This window comes from Micropterus salmoides, unplaced genomic scaffold, assembly GCF_014851395.1.
Source record: "Micropterus salmoides isolate LMB-PRFRI ecotype aquatic unplaced genomic scaffold, ASM1485139v1 Ms_hic_scaffold_4, whole genome shotgun sequence".
Taxonomy (NCBI): domain Eukaryota; kingdom Metazoa; phylum Chordata; class Actinopteri; order Centrarchiformes; family Centrarchidae; genus Micropterus; species Micropterus salmoides.
This window is the reverse complement of record NW_024043372.1, coordinates 12,283,130-12,308,138: the sequence shown is the minus strand read 5'-3', so window position 1 is coordinate 12,308,138 and position 25,009 is coordinate 12,283,130. Positions and strand designations below refer to the sequence as shown.

Sequence of the window (25,009 nt, the reverse complement as noted above, 5' to 3'; positions counted from 1 at the left end):
ATGAAGTAAGTAGTTAAAATTTTTTGAAAGGACCCAGATGTCTAGAAAAAAGAAATACGAGACAGTTACAGAAGAGGAGAGAAGTCTATTTCTCCTTTTCAAGCCAGTGTATTGCATAGCTTTCAACGTCCAAAACGATTCTCTTTGTAAGACCCCTTTTAATCCATCTCACCCATTACTGTGTTGCCCAAAGGCGAACATTATATATTTGCCCTGAAGAAGGCCTTAAAGCCTATAACCTGTAGGCATGTTTAACCGTTACAATGACTAAATAACCACAAGATATTAAAGGATTAAAGGAGTGCTTCAGATTTCTTTAACAATTCTAAAATAGTACAGACAAATTCATCCATAGGGAAACAGAAAAGTCTATAAGACTATCTGTATACATGCAAACTTGCATGGAGAAAGACCAAGTGAGGTCTAAACGTTGGTGTCTTCTTTTCAATATAGATTTAAAAAATCCCAACACAATATGGAGGAGTTAAAATTAGCTCCTTTCCCTAAAACCTCAGCATTAAAATACTGCTTAAATATGTAAACACAGTAATAATGACGACATTATAATATATAATGATATAGCACTGATACTTTAAGTACATTTAGCTGATAATCCTGTACTTAGACAAGGGTTTGAATACAGGACTTATTTTTTATATAGTTAGGCTACTTTTACTTAATTAAAGGCTCTGAATACTTCCCACTCAGCTTGCCTGCCGTGTGCTTGAAATTAAGCCTTTGTGCATTGTCATTGGCTATCTAGAAGGATGGGTTCCGCGTACACACCCACCAACATTGCGTCATCTCTAATATATTAACCCGGCTCACGTACCACTAAGACCTGTTTCCAAAAAGCTGGACAAGCTGCTCAACACCTACATCCTGGAAGACTTTACACATTCATGAAGTTGTGAATTAAAACTGCTGGAGCTCTAAAATAAAACGACACAAGAAGGAAGCAACCTCCAACCCAAGCTTTTAAAGAGAGAGAGAAAAAGTGAGAGAGAGAGAGAGAGAGAAAAATCCCAACAACTTCTGAGGCTTCTATCATTAATAAACACTCGACTGAAGTTTGAGGTCATTTCAACGGAGCAGATACCTATAAGATAACTGCCTTCTGAGCGAAACCACCGGGATAGCCTGAGCAAGTTCTTCCATCGTCGCCAACTTTGACAGAAGACGCAGACAAAGAAGAATCTAAGAAGTCCGACTATTTCCCTTACAGCAGCCATGGACTCAGAAAAGGTAGGCTACTTGTAAGTTTGGTGCGTTAAGTTGCCTGTGTTTGTTTCCCAGCTCCGTCCTGTCAGTGAATCCAAGCAGTTCAGTGAGTTCACAGTATTTCTACACACGATTCCACATGTGCCATGCTTAAGAGTCAGCAGCGATGATGCAGCTATTAGTATGTATTGCATCGTTAACATCCCGTAGTATAACTGTTTCCGGGTGCTTTCTTAGTCACTTTCTGACGCATGTAGGCTATGTTTAGTGTGCGGTTTATTATTTATTAATATCCACATAAAATTCAATAGTTTTGCCGGTAAAGTTGAGCTTTCTTATAGTTTATTTCTGCCTTTTACGTCATAGTGAAAAGGGGGTTATGGAGGGCTTTGTCGTGTCGCGCCTTATTTGCGTGTTAGGGTATGCACTCATACCCACCAAACTAACACGCACTGTAGTTAAGGTGGTCTGCTGCTGTAAAAATTGCTACGGGACTAATATATAGTTTGTCAGGAGCCATGCTACCAAGAGTCCTTTATAAGAGTGTACTGGTGAAACCAGTATTCAGATAATTTACCTAGCAACACAACAACACACTTCATTACATGTAAAAGTTTAGCATTAAAGGTTTTGCTGAAGGAAAGAAGTACAAAAGGTATCAGCAAAATCTACTTAAAGTATCAAAAGTAACTATTTATGCAGCTGTTATTGTTACTTTATTATGTATTACATGGCTGACTTTTTATTTATCCACCCATCTACTGTGTATATGTTTTGTATATATAACTTTTTTTGAGTAGAAAGGGAAGCACAACTTAACCTAGTTATACAACCTTATGTTGTACCCTAACAAATATCTCAGTGCCTAAAGTGACTGTCAGGTATATATAGTATCAAAAAAAGTACAATAATACCCTCTCAGCTGTTGTGGACTGCTTGTCGGACAAAATAAGACATCTGAATTTTTGAAAATGTGAGAACTTGTGACTACTTTCAGAATTTTCTATCAGATAAATTTCCTAATTGATAATAACAACAATTGTTAGTTTAAGCCCAAAGACACATCAGAGGAGCCTGTTGGACACATTTGTGATTTTTCTTTCTTTACACTGTGTCTTAGTTATACTGTGGTGTTCCTATTTCAGAAAGCATGCATGACTTATCTGGTGTCTGATGATGCTTTCTCCCTTCTGATGTGCCTTGTGGTTACTTCATACACGCAGCACAGTGAAGCACGTACGCCAAAAACGTCACTCTTATTCACTCTCAAAGTTTCTCATTTATATAAGACCAGTTAAACCCAGTGGAACAGCTCAAGGCAGCCCAGTCTGACATGGTGGTCAGAAAATGTTCCCCATGATGTTCCGTTCTCTCTTCAAGCTATTTTTCACCATTCACACTTTGATACTATGGACCTTCAGCTGGACAGGGTTTGTTGTGGACGTGATGGGAATGTTTCTCTCTGTTCCCAGTTTCCACTGTGACACCGACACAGCACATTTCCAGAGGGAGTGAGAGCCCACCGAGGGAATACGCAGTTGCCAAACCCTGCGGCTTTAAGCCTTGACTCTTTCCTTCCCAGGCTTTTTGCTTCACTCCCTCTTTTGTGTTTTGTTGCTTCAGGCAGTGTTGAGCTGTTTCTGCGTGTCTGTAGTTTAGCATGGGCTCATTAACATCTTGTGCTTAGGATTTTCATACCTGGCTTGTACTGGGTATTGCCAAGTTATATGCAGATAAATACAAGTATGCGGAATCGATCGACTGTATTTCACAGAAAAAAGCAGCAGGAAGTGGTAGAATTACAGTATGGTTTTCCAGCGAAGTAATGCAGATTTCGGAGAAGTGTCAGCGCTGTTGTTTAATTTACAGTGCCTGTCTAAAAACTTGCCTGGGCAACTGTTGTGTCTGTAAGGCGTTGTCCTGTTGATCTCACGTAGCCAGTAGGCTTGGTCCAGGTTTATGGACTGTGCACTTGGTTCAGGTAGATGTGCAAATGAACACAACTTATTTATTTATTTTTTCTACTTACTTTTCATAATTTTTAATCACTGTTGAATCTCATTATTTCAGTTCAGTTGTATTCTTTTTATTATGACTGCACAGCTTCTCAATCAGAATGTGCCACGTAAATGACATCTGTTGTCAGTTTGGCCATCTCACTCTCAACAACAGGAAGCTTATGTGGTTTTGAAAACTCAGTCCACTAATTTACCTCAACAAATAATATAAATGATAATTAAGATGAAGCATACAGTTGACCGTCTCTGTTTTGAGCAAAACAGCCCCTAAACATTTTATTCCTGACATACTTGACAGTTCAGGTATTTTGATTGGGAGCCCAGTGCCAGCAACCAACCTCACACTGTACAGACTTAATTGCTCAGGCTTAATACCTCTCCATCCACTTCCTTTCAGTCGTCTGCCAACTCCTTCGCCTTCGTTAAGACAGTCCAGTACTTTCATCTGCATGACTAGCTCCCTTCAGTATGTCTTACAGTGTAACTATCAGCCACGTTCTAATGAGGCTTAATGAGGCTTTGCTGAAAAAGTTGGGATTAAGAGATCTAGGAGGGTTTTAACTGTGATGACTAAGCAAGTAAGAGTGCATGTTTAATTCACTTTCCTGACAAACCGGATGGCTTTGTGCACACTGACCTATGTCTTTTCACTGTTCACATGGAGGAGAAAAAATACAGGGCCTAGTGTGTCTCTGGGCTGCTTTTGACCTCACGATTGAATTGAAATTAGCTCAGTTGAAGCAATTAGAGATGACAAGGGATTTCAACATACATGTTTGACCTCTAAACTTTTGGTCTCACCTCTGACTGTCAAAATCCATCTCTTCTCATAGGCCGTGCTGCTGAATTGGTTTGATCTGTCTGATGTGTTCTTAGGCTGCTGTTGCACAATATGATTTGAGCTGAATAGTGACAGTATGTAAAATAGTATTGATAGATTATTTAGGCATTTTAGATGCAGGATTAGATCTTGTTTACCTGTTTTTTAATTTTTTCACATTTTAAGCAGTTTGAAAACATTATACACATTTCCTCTATATACTACTACTATATGTGGTCCCCACCCTCCTTTAAATGCTCTAATATAAATAATCTTGTCTGTTTGTCATGAAGGATTTAAACTCAAAAGCCTCAAAAATATTTGCATTCACACAGGCATCAAAACCTTCTTGAATTGATATCATAGTCACAATAATCTTATTTTTTGTATTCCCAAACTAACAGCCTGATGGATAAAGCATTACAGTACTTCCTGGTTATGTTTACTAATAGTATGCTGCACGTACAGATAAATAAGCACCTTTTTAAAATGATGATCTTTCTAAGGCCACTAGGAAATGTTTCATGGGTTGAGTATGAAAAAGATTAACTGTTTGTCATTGTTGTACAAAGTTTAAATAATATAACCAGGCGTAACAGGAAGCTCAGGCCATTAACAGGTACACACTCAAGATGTAAATACACCGGTGCCAGTTTTCAAAGGCAAATATGCCCATCCCTGTTACATTAATACATTTTTCATCTGGGTTTCTGCCCACAGTTACTGCAGAGATCAGGCTTGTTCCTCCTTAGAAGAAGACCTTAGCTGCTTTAGCTGAACACTTACCTGAATAATCTTTACCAGAAATGTAATCCTGAGGTAGAAACACAATACCTTTGTTCTGCTTTACTAATGCTAATGAATGCTAATTTCAACTTCAATTACAAACACAAGAGAAACAATAACTTAACGAAGGCAACGGTTTATGAAAGTAGAGAACTTTTTATCAGTCGCATGACAAAAACCAGGAAAAACCCTATATATAAAAACAAATACTTCATATAGCATGCATCTGGGCTTTAAGTTAATGACTTTGCTAATACAGAAAATTACATGCAACAAAAACATCAAAACAAAGACTTAAAAGTGCACAGGTCATGATGAGAAGGCTTAAAAACTGAACAGAGCTGAGAGGAGTTGAGTCGAGGTCAAGGCATGCATCTGGGCTTCAACTTAATGACTGTGCTAATGCAGAAAATTACGTGCACCAAAAACATTAAAACAAAGACTTAAAACTGCACAGGTCATGATGAGAAGGCTTAAAAACTGAAAAAGCTGATAGGAGTTGAGGCGAGGACGGGGAACATATTCGATTCCTGAGAACTGTGTAAGCTGAGACTCTAGGGGTGACGTGTGCGGAGACGTGATGGTAGCAGGATAGGCCATCATCAAGCCACTGGCATACTGGAACTGAACTGAGGCGAATTGCAGCCTGCTTCAGTTGTTTTTTATTTTTACAACTATTAAACACTGTGTGACTTGATTCTGAGGAAACTCTCTGTGAGTCTGGGTATGATGAGTCACAAATGAAATAGTGTTACCGTAAAACCTCCTGTGTTTCTCATAGGAAGAGAGTCATAAACTGACGTAAAGTTAAGTCAAGAGGAGAGCTTGCTGGCAAATCAGTGGTCAGATATCTGGGATGAAAAGTAACTTTACTCAAAAAGTTCAATAACTAATAATAACCACTCTTTGTCATTTTGAAGTACTTGCACTTTACTCAAGTATTTCTATTTCTTGCAGCTTATATTTGTACTCTAATTCATTTCAGAGGGAAATATTGTACTTGTTACTCATCTGACAGCTACAGTTACTACTTTTCAGATTAAGATTTTACATGATAAGACATGATAAGTTTATAAAATACTCTTCAGGAGTTGGGGCTCCTTGACATGTTTCAGATGTCTGTGATTTGTTAGCAGTTCCAACAAAGAGACATTTCCCTTCTAAACTTCTCACAGGGTTTCATTTAGGCTGCGTTCAGACTGCAGGCCAAACTGACACAAATCCAATTTTTTTACTCAAATGTGAATCAGATCAGATTTTTTTTACAACAGTGTTAACAGCCCAAGTCACATGGAATCTGATCTTTAGGTGTTGGAGTTTAGTGAACTCTGGTTGTCCTCCTTCTCGTCCTCGTTCCTTATTGTCATTTGCTCACAAATTCCCTTTCTTCCACCTAAAAATCAAATTAAAAATAAAACCATACATGCTAATCTCAGTGGCCTCAGTGTGTACTTCTGTACGACGTACTTCTGTACGACGACTGCTGCGTGTGACGGCATATTATTTTTTATGCATGTGGGTCACTTTCAGGCCGTGGCTGTTTGAGGGCTGAAGAAGTCAAATTATCCAGCGCGTCACAATTAAAGCAAAGATTAAAGAAATGTTCAAATAGTAAATCCAAATTTGTGTAACAGAACTTTTTTTTTCTCCTTACCTCTCCCACTAATCACCTCATAACCCCTCAGAGAAGACAGCAGTACGTTATTCATTCCTGACTATACTGTTGACATTTAAATGTATGTAAGAGTATGTGCTTCTCTTTTGCGTCAAAGTGTTCTTTGCAGCTCTTTGAAATTACGGTCCTATTGACAGGTTTTGATGGTCAAACTGCCAACTATTTGTGAAAGAATATGTTAACCGCAACACCCTGATGTTTAAAAAGTTTATGCCAACCTTCTGTCAAATGAGCTTAGCCAGTTTCCTGGGTTGGCTCTCTGTGTGTTGAAGCATTAGTAGATGTATTTTTCTGAAAAAAAGAGGCACATTTGATAACAAAATGTGCACTTTTTAGATTAGCAAGAGAGAATTCAGGATGATGTTATATGTTTGTTGAATCTCATAGATCATCTTTATGTTTAAAGAGGTTTTGGATGTTAGATGAGGCTTTGCCCAAGCATGAATAGTGAAACTATGTTTTATTTTCACTCTCATAATTGCACACATCCTATTTTGTAGAAAAACGGCTCTTCTATTTAATTTCCTCATTGTACTTGATTGTCATCAATACAATAAAAGTGGTTTGTATACGTGACTGAGAAAATGAATAGCATGGTAAAGTGTGAGCTTGTGTGTACAGATATCCTTTCCCCATTCTGCTAATTTATCATGTGGTTTATTAATGCGCTCAGTCCTGTTGGCTTACTGTTTACCCAATAAGAGACAGGAGTCTGTGGTGCCAAGCAACCAAAGCTACTTTCAACTTGACTAGACAGACATTTACTTTCTGCCTACCCACATCATGCTTTACTTTTCACATGCAAAGAGGACACATTTGCATGAATGTCCATCAGCTCTAGTGGGCATGCAAATAAAGGCATGGGAGGAGAGAGGAGTTATTACCGTCATCAGTCCCTTGATCTCAACATATCAGGTGCTGATGCAAGTCTGACACTTGAATACGAAAAGACACTTTTTTTTAACATGACCCCTATAAAATTTCCAGATGTATTTGGTGAAATGCATCAGTAACACCGCTGTGTGTTGATTCAATCTTGGAAGAAGAAAGGTTGGTTTTCAGAGGCAGGGTGGGAAATTAGCACCAGGGTGGGAAATTAGCACCAATCAACAAGCAAATGCCGGTAGCTTTTTGAAGTTGAGTATGTCTATTTTTACCTGTTTTTTTTTTACATTGTCATTTGGAAGGTAAAACAGTTCAAAATGTGAATGAAAGTCAATGAGAGCTGTGCAGGCCACATTACATTTTACTGACTTGTTATTGACAGTATTATAAACCCAGCGATTTCTGAATCATGACGGAAAATGATCGTAAAGTTCTCTGAACCCTTGTTAACTACAAGGCATTAACTACATTCTATATTAACTTTATTTATTCAGAAATATCCCTGGAGTTGGGAACAGTTTTGTGAAATTTGTTATAGTTGTTTTGCCTTTTTGAGTTAGTATCAATATTTTAAAATAGTATCCTTCTACCAGTAAATTCTTACTCCTCTAATCAGATTTGCAGTAAGGTTATATGAAGATTAGCGTGGTATGCAGTGTGATGCCAGGCCCTTGTGCTGCCTTTAGCCTGGGCGATAACTAAAGGCACAAGGCTCATAAAATATTTTTTTTGGGTGCGACCTCATTGTTTCCACTGTAAGGAAGTCATGTATTATGTTGCTGCTTCTGGTTTCTGTGTACAAGGAACAGCATCAAACTCACATACTTACTTTGACGGGTGAGAGAGGAGCAGGGGAGGTTTGGCTGATAACTACGTATTTATTAGTCATTTCGTGTTAAACTGATTGATTTGAAATTTTACCGATCATAATAATAACAGTAAAACAACAGTGCACATTTATTAAAAGCAAAATGCTTGTCATCTCATTTAAAATGAATTGATTACTATATGTTTGACAAAAACTCATTGGCCTGATACAAACAGCACTGAAGCCAGGCTGAGGGAGGTCTCCTTGTATGTAGGTTAAAGGGAAAGATGTCACAGAGGAGTGTTTGAACACACACACACTGCCGTCCCCATTTTTGACAGCTGTTTGGAGCTGGATTCAAACATTAATGGAGTTTTGTGCAAATAATTCCAGCTATTCCTTAGAGTGATGACTTTTCCCATGGGACAGAGAAAAAGCAGCTGGTAGTTTGACATTTCCAATCAGCAGTGGAGCTGTGGCTTTAAGGAATCAGTTTAGGTTGGTCTCCTCACTGGCAAAGTGGCTCCTTTAAGAGCCCAGCCCACAATGCTGAAAAAGTATGTATGTTTATATTCTCTACACGCCTGTCCTGGACTTGATGACCCGCATAACAAAATCCCTATTGGCTCTTAAGTGTAGGCGGGTCTTTAAGTGTCTTTAGCCACGGCGAACACGCTGGAGTGACTGCCTCCGGAAGCATACGCAAGTTTTTCTCTTCCAGCTCTCCTCCCCCCACATCATGCAGGGGAGGAATTCTGGCTCTTCTAAAAAATGGTGTTGACTCGAGTTACTCAGCAATGCTGCCATTTAAAAGCCGCCTGCAGCACTATGGTGATATTACAGAGAAACATGCACAATCCTTTCAAATACTTTGTAAAGACGGTCCTTTTTATGAAACCCTGTGGGGTTGGTTCTTCTGTTTATCCCCTTCTTTGGAAGCCTAAATGAAAATTTCAGAGATTCAGCCACAAGCTTTGTTACATAGTTGTACTCTTAAGGAAATTTTTGGAGACATGAGTCACACACACCTTTTTAAACAGAATACTTAAATACATATCTATTATGTGAAATGGGTCACTTCGTAGTGATGAACTAACAGAAAATAATCACACAACTGCTACAGAGCATCTTTCAGCTCATTGTTTTGGTTTTACAGCCTGCAACTGTACTGTTTTGGTTCTCTCTCAGCGCTCATAGAGCTTACAACAAACAAGTGTTTTGCTCAAAGACACGACACAAGGATCAGTACTGGCTGTTGCAGGTCTTTTGTTAATTCAGTGATCTTATGTCCCAGCTGATCAGAGGACTTCAGGTACTCGTGGTGTCCTTGGTTTGTCCATTCTCACTCTGGTCTACAGGTTAAATGAGTAAAATAACTGAAAGTTTGCAGGTTTGATCCTTGCAAACAATTATTTGTGTCCTGGCCATGTTTTTGATTATTGTCTGCATTTCATAAAAGAAAAAGATGTTGAGGTGACATCTACCCTCGGGAAGGACAATACTTTTGTTGCCATAACATGAGGGACCTATGACACAGTGGCAAAAGATTCGTGTGAATCACAGGACTTAAGTAAAAACATTAGTCCTGGGGACACGATGACTGATGGTGAGATATCAAATATGGAAATAGTATGCAACACCTCAACTGTTTGTATTGCTCAAAGTTTAATCTGAAGTACGTGCACTTTTTGGCGGATTAATATAAAAACGTGATGTACGTGCGGAAACCTCCCACAGTGAAACACTCAGAGCTTGCTGGACATAGAGTTAGTTGAAGCAGAAATTATAGAAGATTTGGGTGAACAACAAAACGGTATGTTTTAGCTAGAGGCTGTTTTTTCGCCTGTCTGAGAGGAAGAAATAGACAGCGACATACCTCCTCTCTGGTTTATTAACTTTTTGGTATGAGGAAAATCTCTACTGATCTACTGGGCTCTGCTGAGATCAAACTACAAGTGTCTAGACTCTGTAATAACATGAATAGGGACACCGACAATAACATGTAGACCTGGATCTAACCTGGGCCTGTTATAAAAAAGCAGGTTTATAGCACTAGCCTCCTCAGACCTTGAGTTTGAAGATACATTTCTCTTTCACTTCCCTGTTCATCTTGAACTTATCCCTTTTAGATGTCATAAGGCATCTTTTATGGGCAGTCCAATTTCACCGTGTTGCATAATCTGGCTTGATACCAAGCATCTTCAAGATATTTCTATATTTCTTTATTTTTAACAGTGCATTCATTATACTTGATATGAAAACATAAATGGGATAAAATTAGGCTGGCCAACCTGAAAATTTTGTTACAGCTGCAAGTTAAATACAGTTTAATTTAGTTCAGTACAGAAAGATAGTGAATACTTTGTCTCAAAAAATGGCATTCATTTTATTTTCATTTTGTTAACTGATATGTCTGGCAGTTTCTAGTCAAATAAAACTTATTGTCCACCCAGGAAATTGATACAGCTGTTTATCAGACTGTTTGCATTCACTCCAGCTCTAGGACAAATGAATCCATTTTTTCACTGATAGAAAGCTGAATAACTGGTCAAACTGGTCTCTGTACTAACAATCCTTCTTTTACTCTCTGTTATCTTGCAGAAAATTACCCTTCCGTTGTTGATGACTGTAGGAGCAGCTGTCATCGGCTCCCTGCAGTTCGGCTACAACACCGGTGTCATCAATGCCCCTCAAAAGGTGAGGTATATGTGTGCAAACATCACCAACACCAACATGCCGTATTACTGGGTTTGCAGTATATTATTCACACAGTAGCTCATTCTTCATGCCTAGCCCCAGTGTTGGTCATTCACTCACTTGTTGGATTGGAGAACAGGACAGAAAGAAGAAAGTGGTGGGGGGTTGGGTTGAGGGATAAGATAATAATAGCTGCGTTCAGGCTTATCAGGTACAAGGACATCTGTCTTAACAGTGAGTGAGGACAACTGTATTTGAATGAGTCCTGTGTAAAAGACTGTGTCTAATGCCCAAAAATGGACTTCTGAATAAAAGGCTGAATAAAAATCAGACAAGGAAATTCAGAGGAAATTGAATGAAAGACATAGAAAGTCACATATCCCCATAACAATGCAAAGTAATAGAAAAGATGTTTTCATGCCCCCCTCTTGACTTAATCTACCATAGGTTTTTATTAACAGACAGGTACAACAAAGACACTCATTTCCTGGGGAATGTCTTTATTGCTTAGTGAGTAAATAACTTATGACTGTCCTGTCTGTCAAGTTTGTGTTGGTCTAAACACACCCTGTTGCTACACAGCTGTCTTTGCACCGGTCAGGTGTGTCAGCAGGCAGGCTAGAGCCTGCCTGGTCTTTTTATTTACCTTGACATGCATAGAGTCCTCGATGTGCTGGACATTGACTGTCACAAACAGTCACAGCTGTGGTGCTCTCTTGGTGAGGACAGTCTGATTTTAATCTGAACTGCTCATCCACTGTCACCGAACTGTCAGCTCTCACCGCACTTTGTTGTAAAGGACACTTTGTAAATGAGAGCAGCTATTGTCAGTTATCCATGAAAAAAAAAATATTTTTTGTGTTTAGTAAGAGTTAAAACATTGACATACACAGAAAATAGAAGAGAATGTCTAGATAAAGATATAAGCTCTTATTTCTCCTTGAGTCATAAAGAAAAAGGCGAAGTGCAAGAGGGAATTTAAGGCCTTGAGACTTTTATGCACACGTTGTGCAATCGTCATGGATTGTGCAAACACAAGACCCAATAAAGAAACTCAATAGTAGAGAGCCTTTGTGTTGTTTTGTAACTGTTATAGATATAAAAGAGTGAAACAAAAATATATATTTTAGTTATTGATTAATCTGCACATAATCTTTTTGACTAATCAATTTATCGTTTGGCCTACAAGTTTCCAAAGAGCATGGTGGCTTCTTCAAATGTCTCGTTTTGTCAAGCTAACTAATCTAAAGCCCAAAGATATTTAGGTTACAATGATACATAGAGTAGAGTAGAAGTAGTAGTAAAAATGACTTACATAATTCATTGATTATCAGAATAGTTACTGATTAATATTCTGTTGATCAACTAATTGTGCAACTCTTAGTCTGTTTATTTGACTGATTCAAATTTAATCCAGTGTTTTGCCTTTGCAACACTACAGTTGCAGTTAGTGCAGCATATATTTGCCCCCACATTAAAAAAACAGCACGTGTTCTGCTACATGGAGCTCGGCTTAGTAGCCACAGAGTACGTTGTGAGTGGCTGAGTGAGGAGCTGCAGATTGAGAGGCAGGAGGTGAATAAGTGGTCTGTTACACACACTGGACTAGTGTGAACCTGGCGTCTTGGGACTTTATCCCCTTCCTAATACGAAGCCTAGGTCTCACACACACACACACACACAGAGGTCTGAGCAATGTCATGTGCAAACAGTTCAAAAATGAGCGTGCAGAAAAGCAGTTATTCAACACAGGCTGTTAATACTTGATTAGCTAATTACCTCTTAAGAGGCTATAATGTTACAAATACAACTTTTATATAACAACAACACTTCACATTATCACCAGCACCTCTCCCCTCTGCAAAAAGGCTGCTACTGCCCGACGTAGGCCCTGCATTGTGTTAGAGTGTCTCTGATTAGATTTGCTATTTATGGGCATAGATGCAGCTCCTGTCCTCCTACTGCTGCATGTCTGCCTGTTCCACTACGCAAAAAAATTCCTTATTTGGAAATTTAATAGAGGGGTCATCTGTGTTTTGTTTACATTAGTTCAATTTTGGGAGCATCTTTGGTACCAAAGTTTAGGTCTTAATGTCAGTGTTTCCTTGATGCAGTTTGTTTGCAGCTCCTGACAAACACTAGGTTGCTCCTCCTGAAGCAATACATATTATAAATACTGCATATTGCTTCCTGTGTGCTAAATTATTTGAAGAAAATTACATTTACATTTACTTTTGTAAAAAAACAAACAAGAAAAGATTATTTCACTTGTTATAATCCTTTTATGTTCAACCTGTGTGTGCTGAATCCAGTGGTCACCTTGAGGACCCGTCTACAAGCCAGCTCACATGCTGACAGCCTGACACCATGAATAAGCTTGTTTCATTATGTGGTTAGGTGCCAGCTGGTGGTTTGGACCGCCGTCTGTTGAGAGAATGGAAAGTGGAAACAAAATAAGAATGTGACTTCTCAAGATGAGAAATTCAAGAAATCTTTAATTATACGCAAGTAACTGTAGCTGTCAGATAAATGTTGTGGAGTAGAAAGTACACTATTTCCCTAGTCTCTATCTGGTGAAGTTTTAAGTAGCAGAAAATGGAGGCACTTAAGTTAAGTACAAGTACCCTTAAAATTCCTAGCTATTCAGATCTGATAAGGACACTATTTATTCCACATGTCATCATTGAGGTCTGCTACATTAAGAGCTCTTGTACTAGGTCAAATGCCAAGTTTCAAAACAAATATGGGTAATGTTACACTACCGCAGAGGCACATGACAGAGCTGGAGTTCACATATGGCAACGACAGTGGTGACGGGGGTCAGAGACATACTGAAGTCAGAGTAATGGGAGGTTGCAGGGAGGGTGTTGACCTTTCCAAATCATATGAGGGGTGACACTGAGACGCTGCCCTGCTGCTTAACCCCTCGCCTGGTCGGGTTGTCGTGTTTGTCAACATTGTCTGTGATGAGGATGGGAGGAGGGCAGAAACTTTAGATGTCTGCTGAACATCCTGGTTGGCAGGAAATGGTAGTGATTATGCAGTGCTGCCATCAGCTGGTCACACAGCTCAACCATTACTATTTATGTAATAATGATGACGTTAACACTGTGGCATAATACCACTTCTGTTTTGACGATTGTAAATTTCATTATCGTGGCAGATAATTGAGAACTTCATCAATGAGACGTGGGTTGAGCGCTACAATGAGCCCATCACCAAGATCTCCCTCACGGCCATCTGGTCCATTGCTGTCTCTATCTTCTCTGTTGGTGGCATCTTTGGCTCCTTTTCTGTCGGACTCTTTGTCAATCGCTTTGGAAGGTAAAAATAAAATAAAACCCATTTCATTAAAATATGCACAATAGCCTGGGGCTTTTCTAAAATAAATGGACTGCGCTGGACACTTTTTCTCCATTTAAAGGAGTAAAAGTTCAAAATTAAAGCTGTGATAGGTAGACTGAAACATTTCAGTACAATGTGATAGTTACACTTACAACTGCAGTAGTTATATTGATGTTTTTTAAAGAGCAATTTAACAACCTATTCTAGCATTTACACACTACCTTCAGAATTTAAAGAACAGCTTTTAAACTCAGACACACACTGTGGATAGTATATATAACAATGTTATATATTTTTCACTGATTTGGTATTTTGGTCTAGAGGACAGAATTACTTGATTTTTTGTTCTCTGTTGCCTACAGGAGGAACTCTATGCTCCTGGCCAACATCCTGGCCTTCATCTCAGCCATTCTGATGGGCTTTTCAAAAATGGCGAGCTCCTGGGAAATGCTGATCATCGGGCGTTTCGTGGTGGGCCTCTACTCTGGTCTCACCACAGGCTTTGTGCCAATGTATGTGGGTGAGGTTTCCCCAACATCCCTAAGAGGAGCCCTGGGCACCCTCCACCAGCTCGGCATTGTCATCGGCATCCTCGTTGCACAGGTTGGTGCACAGTAATTGATCCAGTAGTTTAATTTTAATAATGTAGCATTTGAAGTGAAGTGTGGTGAATTTCCTATGAGATAACAATACAACGTTGTGCATCCTACCAGGCCATTTTTTCAGATGCATGCTAGAACCTGCACTTGTGGTTCATATGTGTGACGTGTGTCTGTTTCTTGTTTCAGGTGTTTGGAATGGAGCAGATCATGGGCAACGATAACTTGTGGCCTCTCCTCTTGGGCTTCACCTTCGTCCCTGCAGTGGTTCAGTGCATCCTACTGCCTCTCTGCCCGAGAGCCCCCGTTTCCTGCTCATCAATAAGAACGAAGAGAACAAGGCTAAGGCTGGTGAGTTCACACAGACACTCAAGAGGTCACAGCATTTACAGCTTGAAGTAGATGTATTTTGTTACAACTGATATGTCCTTGCATGCTTTTTAATTATTTTTTAATCTAATATTGAGAGTGAGTTTTAGATATTTCTATCCCATCACAGATCCAATGGGCCTCTTTTTTCATTGTTCAAAGACGTAATCTGAAGGATACAAAAAGTGACAGAAAAGAAAAAGTGCTGCAGAGTTAACAATGACTTTTTTCTCTGCACATTTCAGTGCTGAAGAAGCTCAGAGGCACCACAGACGTGAGCGCTGACATGCAGGAAATGAAGGAAGAGAGTCGGCAGATGATGAGGGAGAAGAAGGTGAACATTGTGGAGCTGTTACGCTCGCCCCTCTACCGCCAGCCCCTCATTGTTGCTGTGGTCCTGCAGCTCTCCCAGCAGCTGTCTGGCATCAACGCTGTAAGTGTCCAGGCCTAGACATGATCCCATTGTTCTTTCTGCGACTGTCACTGATGTTCTGAAGAAAACACAAAGAAACAGTCACTTTTCCCTGACATGCTTGGCACACATTTGCATGCTATAGATAGAGCCACATCAGAAATATAAGAAGATATCATGAAAGTTAACTCTCTTATGTCCAATTTTTTGATTGATTGTTGTACTGTTTAGGTATTTTACTACTCTACTCGTATCTTCGAGAAAGCCGGGGTTGAGCAGCCCGTCTACGCCACCATTGGAGCCGGTGTTGTCAACACAGCTTTCACTGTGGTGTCGGTGAGTCCAGTATAACGTTGTTACATTTTTAAGGAAAATCACCATTACAGTACAGATAAAAAAGCATCATGTAGTAGAGGTATCTTCACCCAGAAATATCTTTTATTGTTGTTAGTGGACATATCTGAGGTAGAAAGTGGCAGTCAAAGCTTTTAAAAACGATGTATAGGTTTTAAATTGTTTATTACTTTGTAGTACTGCACTGACCTTGTTCCTAATCTTGTTTACTTTTTGGTGTAGCTGTTTGTCGTAGAACGTGCAGGACGTAGGTCTCTGCACATGCTGGGGCTGCTGGGAATGGCCGGATCTGCCATCTTAATGACTATTGCCTTGGCTCTGCTGGTAGGTTTCTCTTCAAATCTTAATCTCGATATGTTGTGATTTATGCTAAAATTAATTACTTGCTGTAGGCAGTTGTCAAGATTCCCACTGAGAAAGCACCAGCAACTAACCTTCTTCTTACCCTCTGTTCTTATAGGACCAGCTCAAATGGATGTCATATTTGAGCATTGTGGCCATTTTTGCATTCGTTGCATTCTTTGAGATGGGACCGGGTCCCATCCCCTGGTTCATTGTGGCAGAGTTGTTCTCGCAGGGACCAGGCCTTCAGCCATTGCTGTAGCTGGTTTCACCAACTGGACTGCCAACTTCATAGTGGGAATGGGATTCCAGTATGTAGAGGTGAGTAGGAAAAAATGACAGGAGTAAACATTTGGATATAGTATTTGTGTTTGTGAGGTAGTGGGTCCATAGTTGCTTAGGGAGTGTCCTGGAAAGAACTATGTAATTTGGTACCAATTATATGGAAAATAAGACAAAGTTGAGGTTTAACTAGTTAATAGGTAGGATGTAGTCAAATTTATAAGAAATTGTTGATTTTTCATAAAAAATTAAAAAAATGTTATCTTTACTCCCGCAAAGCTGATTCTATCTCACATTTTGTATTACAAACGTCCTAGATTATGGCAATTAATTAGAGTAGACCAAATAATTAGATTAGGGCAATTAATTATGGCAGATTTAACATGTCTAAATTGCCCTAATTATCAAACTTGTTTTCACTCATCATGCACTAATGTTGACCATGGCGACAGATGCTTAGTTGCTTACTACAACTACCAGTACATTTTGTGAAGTCTTGAAATGAGATCACGTTTGGTTTTGCTGTCCATCTTTACGATTTTAATTAATCTGTTTACTGTCAGGTCAGTAAACCTTGTTAAGACTCTTCTTAATACTTGTCTCTCTTATCTCTCTTCACAGGAGTTGTGTGGCCCTACGTGTTTGTCATCTTCACTGTGCTGCTGCTCTTGTTCTTCATCTTCACCTACTTCAAAGTGCCGGAGACCAAGGGCCGGACGTTTGACGAGATCTCGGCTGGCTTCCGACAGACTCCTGTTGAAAAGCATTCGCCGGAGGAGCTCAACAGCCTGGGAGCTGATTCTCAGCTCTGAGTGAATGTTTTTAACTTCCAACAAACTCTTTCTCAGACCTAGAAGGAATGAGAAGGGTCTACTAACTAAAAGTAGACCGATCCATCGGTAGAATAATTTTCATACTGTCACCGCATTTCGGGTGCCATTACCAGACACAGAGCAACTCCTTGTGATTCTCCAGCATGATGTCTTCCGCTGCCCCTCTCAGGTCAAATGTGGCAACAAAAACTTGATGGGCACTATGTCGCCTGGCAGATGTGCAGAGAGGAGTTGAGGGTAGATGGGGAAGGTTTTTAATATTTTAAAGATATTTTAAAGAAGGAAAAGGAGTGCCTGCTTCAATCAACCAAGTTTTTTAAACTTTTTTCCTCTCAGTATGTTATACTATGTGCTTATGCTCTGTTCTCTATAGCCTGTTACAATATAGTCAGTTAGTTATTCGGTTAAAGAACGCTGTAGCTGTAGAGATCAGTTCAATGTGCAAAATATGTTTTTATCAATCATACTGTAAAGCTGTATCACTGTAGACTCTAGCACTGTAGATGCTGTGCAGCTCGACTTTATCTCTCCCCACCAGATGGTGCAATGTCCTTTTAAAAAAGGGTCCCAACTCTCTACTGACAATAAATAAGTTATTTTTACTTTTTAATGAAATATATTAGACGATATTGTTGTTACTTATTTACTACTGCCAGACAATATTTTACTCTTTTTATTGTAGGACAAAAACTTTTCTTACTGAAAATGTCATGTTTTAGAGATTGATGGTCATGAAGACAAAACAGATTAATTCACCGTTTATGTATTTTTTATATCATTCCTTCTTACCATTACATTTGATTAAATTGACATTGACTGTGCACATGGAACAGTACCAGCACAGAAACCAGAGTACTTAACTTGGCAGTGAAGTGAATAAATAAATCATCCATCCATTTTCCATGACATGAGATAAGTACGCGCTCAAAATCAACAGCCCCAAAACCAAAAATCTGTCTCAGAACATTTGTGAGTTTTAAGTGCCTGTCTAAAGAAATCAAGCCTCCTCTGCCTCCAGCCATCCAGCCTTATCACTTTATAGCAGTTTCAGGTCAGATTGGCCTGATCCAGACTGAAAGCTTCTGTCAATGGATGATTTCCACTTTAGGTATTTTTGATTACACATGAAGTTTCCACAGTCTGGTGAATTGGCTTGAGCGCTGTGACGATCACACAAACAGGAACTGAAATGCTGCATGCTGTTCCTCTGTGACAGCTACAAAGCAACTTAAAAAAAAAATAAAGCAAGAACGGGGACCAAAATGAATGTCTGCCTTTTGGAAGGTTTTGATTATCCTGAAAGTGCTTTTCACCTGTGTCCCAGTGTTCCTTCCACTCCATAATGTTCATTATGTGTCCTAGGAGGCGGACACATGGTGCAAGGCTTGTTTTATGCCTTGTGCACTAAATTCTGCAGTATTTTAGGCTCTCTCTCTCTTTTGGTTGTGTACTGTACTGTATACTGTAGCTGGTGGAGATACCCCCCCCCTGTGTCATCTGGCTCACTTTGCCTAGCTGTACAAGTCACTGTCTACGACTGCTGTATCATTTGTCGAACTTCTCTTCTCTTTAAATGCGTTGTTTAAGGAAAGTTATCTTTTTAGCAGCACTTTATTATTCACAGTAATATTTCTTTGTCACTGAAACAAAAACTGAGGTTGTTTCAGTTGTTTTTGACTCACAGTGTGGAATCTTTGTTACTGAAGAAAGACTGAAGTACTGCTGATGGATTACTTGATGTTTTTGAAATGGAAATGTGTGGAATTGTATCATTTGTTCACATCTGTGAACAAATGATACAATTGTGTACACACATACACACACACAGGCCAGTTGTGAGTAAATATGGTAATATTCATACGGAAATGAGGGCTTTGATCCAAATCCAACTCTGTTGTCAAAATCCGGTTTAATCATTCCATAATTAGTTGTTAATTATTGTGTAAATAGTAGATCTTTAAAGTGTATCTTTTGTCATTGGATGGTTTACCTCTCTCATCCTGGAAAGCAGTGTAACATCCAGTCTCTGTCTTGTGTGCCTTTCACTTATCCTCACCAGCAAAATCATGTCATGATTGTAATGAAACTTCCCCACTCTGACTGATTGTCTATGGCAAATATCAAAACTGTATTTTATGTACATACATTCACAGTTCTGCTTGGGCATTTAATTTTTAATGTTGTCTTTAGCCTTAGAAATCTTCTTATGGCACAGGTTGGTGGTCTAACCACACAACATGATGTAAATATGAAACACTACAGTCTCACCCACTCCAAATTTATAAAATATTTAACTTCAAGAATTTTTTTTTATAGATAAATTAAAGCTGGGTTTTTTAATATTTGTTGAAATTCTCTTAACATTTAAACTACAATCAATAAATAAAATGCTCTGACACAAAAATGAAAGAAAAACAAATCCAGATCTGTCACAGGACTGTAATAAGCACTTGCCTGCCTGCCTGCTTTTTTTGGTTGCATACTTACAAAATCTAGCTGTCTCTGCTAGTTTCTCCAACAGTGCATACCCTAGCTTTAATGACTAGTGCTGTACATCTACCATAATAATTTTAATTCTGATTTTAAATGTAAGGATTGTGTTAATGAGATGCATTCAGTAGTGTTTTCATTTTAGTGCACAAAGCATATTCTGATGTTTGTAATAATAAAAGATCTGTGCATATGGTTGTGTTGGAATGTGTTCTTCAGAAATATGAATTGTGATGGATGATGTCCTCCTGAATGATTCTACAGTCTTGTAGTTCAATGGCTGAATTAAAGAAATCATCCATACAGATCTCAAGTTTAGGGGGATAAATCTTTACTGTTGTTGGAATTAAACCTGCAATAAGTTTTTCTGCCACTTGAGGGCAGCACAACAAGCTATAACACAATGCTAACATATTAATTTACAGATTGATATGGCGAACGGGTTAGCAGAACATTGCTTATTTAAGGATATATCCAATAGACATGGAAAAACATTAACATTTATTTTGAGTTTTTTTTCCTGGTCACCTGATCAATGAAAGCCCAACAATCACAATTTTCTTAGATCTATTCTTAGTCTGCACCTGAAGGAAATATCTGGCTGTTTGGTGCTAAGCAGGCAGCACACAATAAGTTTATCAGAGATGTTTTGCTGAAAGAAGTTGTCTGCTGCGTATAGACGCGAAGTTGATGAGATCTGTTAGCTTGGACCAGAACAATAAACAGCGGACAGCTTGGAAAAGCCAGTAAGTGGACTGGCCAAGCAGAAATGAGGACTCATATTTTAGATACAAAATAAAGCAAGAAAAATGTAATATTCAACAAAACAGAACACAACACAAAATACAGCAAACGGAACTGTAACAAAACTGAACAACTGATCAAGCAAGTTGACCTCCCTAAATGACACACAGGAGGGAGATGTATACTGGCTGGCCAAACCCTTTTAACACATTAAGGATACACAACACATCACCCCAAAATAGCTACAAATAGACACTAGAGAACAAGTTTGCTAACCACCTCAATATTTACAATGCAATAAATCAAAATAACTCGAAACTTGCAAAATATTTCCAATATACACCAACAAAAGTGTTCCTAAACTCCCCCTTGCTGTGACTGAACTGAGCATAAACATAATTGAGTTGAAATAAGTTCAAATGTGAACATGAGTGCCAAATGTTACCAAGAAAATAAACCTGGAAATCATTTTTAATGATCTTTTTTTTTTTTTTTCACCATCTGAGTGACCAGATGTGATTATTTGTCTTTAAAGGTATCATTAAAGATAGCTACTCTAGAAATATGATCTGATTCCACAATGACTGAATGTACATTTTCTCTCTTTCCTAAACATTTATGCCTCAAATAAAATACCTCACATTTCACTTTAACCTATTACAAAACAGTTATGACACTGGATGACCGGTTTAATGTTACTCTTCAGGTTTATTTAACCACCATACAAGACTGTAGGTGCATGGCTTTTCTCAGTTTCTCCCCACAGTGAGGTCAGTGGAAAAAAAATGAGTCCATGTTAACCTCCATGGATGACCTCGAGATGAATGAGATTAGTGTTTTTAGTTGCTACTGACGTGCTTCACTTAACGCATGTCCTCTGGCATCTGTTAAATCTCTGCACCAGAATCTCTTATTTCACATTGATCTGATGCTCTCGCTCTTTTATCCGGAACAGTAGCCATACACCTACAACCATTAGCGTGTAATAATTATCCATCATCTGTGACCTTTAAGGTTTAAACTGTTTGCAAAACGGCTTTTTACAGTAGAGAGCAAACAACCAAAACACATTCTGACATCCTGGTCTGTTCCTATGAATTTTAAGCAATTCTCAAGGTCGCCAAGAGCAATACCGACTAATAAGATGCAGGAGAAGCCCAGGCAAATGCAAGCATTTGAATGTGTTTGATCATGCTCTGGCACATGAGAATTTGGAGCCCAGACAGATAGTGAGACAGCCAGAACCTCCAGGGCAGAACAAAAACGCCTTCTACAGCGGACCCTGGGTGCAGGTTCCATATCTCCCTCCCTATTTATTATACATATAAATCCCTCCCTTTTCCGTAATGGATAGGGCAACCAGTTCAAAGGCATGTTTGCTGTTAAATATAACTGTGACGTTGCTTCATGTCCTGCCTTTATTGATTTCAGTGAGGGGAAGGGGAGATGGGAGGGGATCAAAATCCTTAGAGAAGAAGAGATATGGTGTACACAAGGTTAGCCGACCCCTATAAAAAAGCACAATTTCCATGGATTGCCTTGGATTCATGCATGTGTAATTATTGTGACCATTGTGTTGAGAATATTTCTAAAGGGGCTTTGTTGATGTAACAAGGAAAGGTAAGATAGGTCTGGCTTAGAGTAATTTAACTGACCCCATAAGTGTTTTCTGACCTTCCAGCTCTAGTTTTTTCTAGCATGTTACTGTCCCATTTTGATTTACACCTTTACTTTTATCATCCTTTAAACCAAAAAACATCATTGTTTATTTTTTTGCCTTAAATGTTTACTCTTAGTGAATTAACTACAGATTACTTTTAGCCTCTGCTGTGGACTGATTACCTATTAAAACATGCATTAACACATTAAACCTTAAACAATACACATATACATTCAATAAACACTGCTACTGCATCAAATGTATCCATAACGGTGAATGTCCCTGATATTAAGTCAGAATATGAAGCAATGTTTTACACATTGGAGCCTCTGTGTTTGATTGTTCCCTAATCCTCTACTTATGTGCTATAAAACATATCCTCACTGTGAGAAAGAAACAGACTCGTATCTCTGACGAGGTCAATCCAGGTAAAAACTATTAATAAGTTTGAAAGTAATCCTTAGGCTTTGAAATAACTGAGATATGGATTATATAACAGTGCTGCAAATCAATATCAAGCAGCTGCAGCTGATATTTTATACATTCAGTTTCTGTTTCTATGTATAAACCCACAGTATCCACAAGCCATATATTCGCGGCTGTGTGTATGAGGAAGATTTAACTGATGATGAAAATGAGACAGGGATGAAATCAATAAATGAATACTGATGAGAGCAGATTTATGTGAGGAAGTATGGGTGCTGACTAAAAGTCAGTCTAACAGGAGTATTACAGGGCTGTCAGATAAAAGATACGGCAAATGTCAGGGTGTGGGTGATGTATCTGTAGAGCAGCATCTCTAACCTCACCATGATCCCACTACATATGAGAAGAGACAGGATCTTTTATGGGTGGGTGGTGCTGTTCTGAAGTGTACAGCAACTTGGCTGTGACCAGAATAAGATCATTGGCAAACCTAGAAAGCAAACCGCTTTCCGTCAACTTGGCTTTGAGTAGGACGTTTGACCCCTGTGTTCTCTGGGGAAACTGCTCGGCAGCCAATACCAATAGACTGGTGTTTTCACAAGACATCAAACAGGTAGATTCTGACAAGTGAATGAGTACCCAGCAAACCTTCCCTGAAGAAATAAATATCAGGGTGGGGGGACAGTTGAGAGAGAGAGGAAGATGGCCGCAGAATGGCAAAGGAGGTGTAACAAGTGAAGTTAAGCTTTGATAGTACAGTATCAGTAACAGCAGTGTGACTGATTTGCAGGCGGGATGAAAGTGTAATGTAATATTCGTGCATCGAAATGTTACTCCAACTGATTTTCTGGAGCAACAGCTCTGGAGTCAGTTTCCAGACAGGAATCCTACACCTTATGAACAGAATTCCATAAAAACGTCCAGAGTCTATACAACAAAGCTTGATCTTTAATGTTTTGTTCACCAGTGTTTTGATACATACACGTATAGTCCCTCACATCTAAGGTTAACAATTCTCCAAATGATATTAAACCACTTAGAATCTTAGAGGATTCAAGATTTTTTCAACGATATCCAGGCAGACATCTCATACTTATCATAGAAAACGGGTAATTCCTTTTTCCTAGCGTTTCATGCTGTGTTACCATATTTGCTACAAAATGCTTTACAATCTCTCTTGTTGCTGGCGGTAATTTCCAGATATAGAAAGAAGACTCCAAGCTGTTTGAGACCATTATGGGTATCTTCAGAGTCAGATTTTTTGCAGTCAGGCAGCAAAGGGGTTTCTAAGCAATGATAAACCTTTATTTTGTCTTATAAAGGTTAACTTTCATCTTCAACATAATTTTGTACTTTGATTTGCACTGCACCCGCGACCCTGTACGCAGGATAAGCGGTTGACGATGGTTGGATGGATGGATTTTGCGCTGCAGGACCATGCATTGCATTTTATTGTGGGTGTCTGCCATGGCATTAGCTGTGTCCCAAATTCACATTACATAATAATCCTGTACTACTAATCGCCATAATATCAGCAGTTAGTACACAAAAAAGATCTACATGCTAAAAAGCTTTATACTAACAGGAAATTACACAATGCTCAGACATCAATCAAACTGTGACTTTTGAAATGTCACAGTAAGTTATACTTCACAAAGCAAAATGTCTTTCCTAAGATTTTATCATTTCAAATGACCATTTTTACAGCTGTGAGCAGCTCCTCTGTTTCCTTTGTGCAGTGCATTGTAAGAGTATAATATAGTATTCATTAACAGCCCAGCAGAGCAAACTGAAAAATGCATTATGCATTTATTTAGACACTTTTCCAGTGTGAACACATTATATACTAGAAATCGTCTAAGAACAATTATGTAGAATGGGATTGGGACATGTCTTTTTTTGATGGTCTGTTTACTGTTTTGTACTGTCTTAGTGCATGTATGTTACATTTTGCATCCACACAGCAAACAATTTACCCACTGTAATAATTAAGTTAATCAATCGAGCAAACAATACCTTACCTATGTGCTGGTACTGAAAATAGTGAGAAAAACAAAACAATTCCTGCCAAGTAATCTGCTTCCTCTTTTTGAACACTTGAACTTTATTAAAGTATTACTTTGCTGAGTGTTTCAGTGCTCCATCTTTCCAATTAGGACATTTTTGGCACGATGCCACAAATCTAAAGCTGTAATACTAAGCAGATTAATGAGACTTCTCTTCTGCTTATGCAGGTTTTGACC

The 25,009-nt window shown here is 38.8% G+C and overlaps 1 protein-coding gene across 1 annotated transcript; it reads left to right on the top strand.

Annotated features, from left to right (window-relative positions):
* The first annotated feature begins 818 nt into the window (after positions 1-818).
* slc2a1b (solute carrier family 2 member 1b) lies at positions 819-18,686 on the top strand. Its single transcript, XM_038696474.1, is given in 12 exon segments — positions 819-1,245; positions 10,815-10,910; positions 14,074-14,234; positions 14,618-14,858; positions 15,044-15,149; positions 15,152-15,205; positions 15,469-15,656; positions 15,867-15,971; positions 16,212-16,313; positions 16,450-16,570; positions 16,573-16,656; positions 17,238-18,686. Coding segments are annotated over 12 exon segments (1,461 nt in total). The 5' UTR covers positions 819-1,230; the 3' UTR covers positions 17,426-18,686.
* The last annotated feature ends 6,323 nt before the right edge of the window (positions 18,687-25,009 follow it).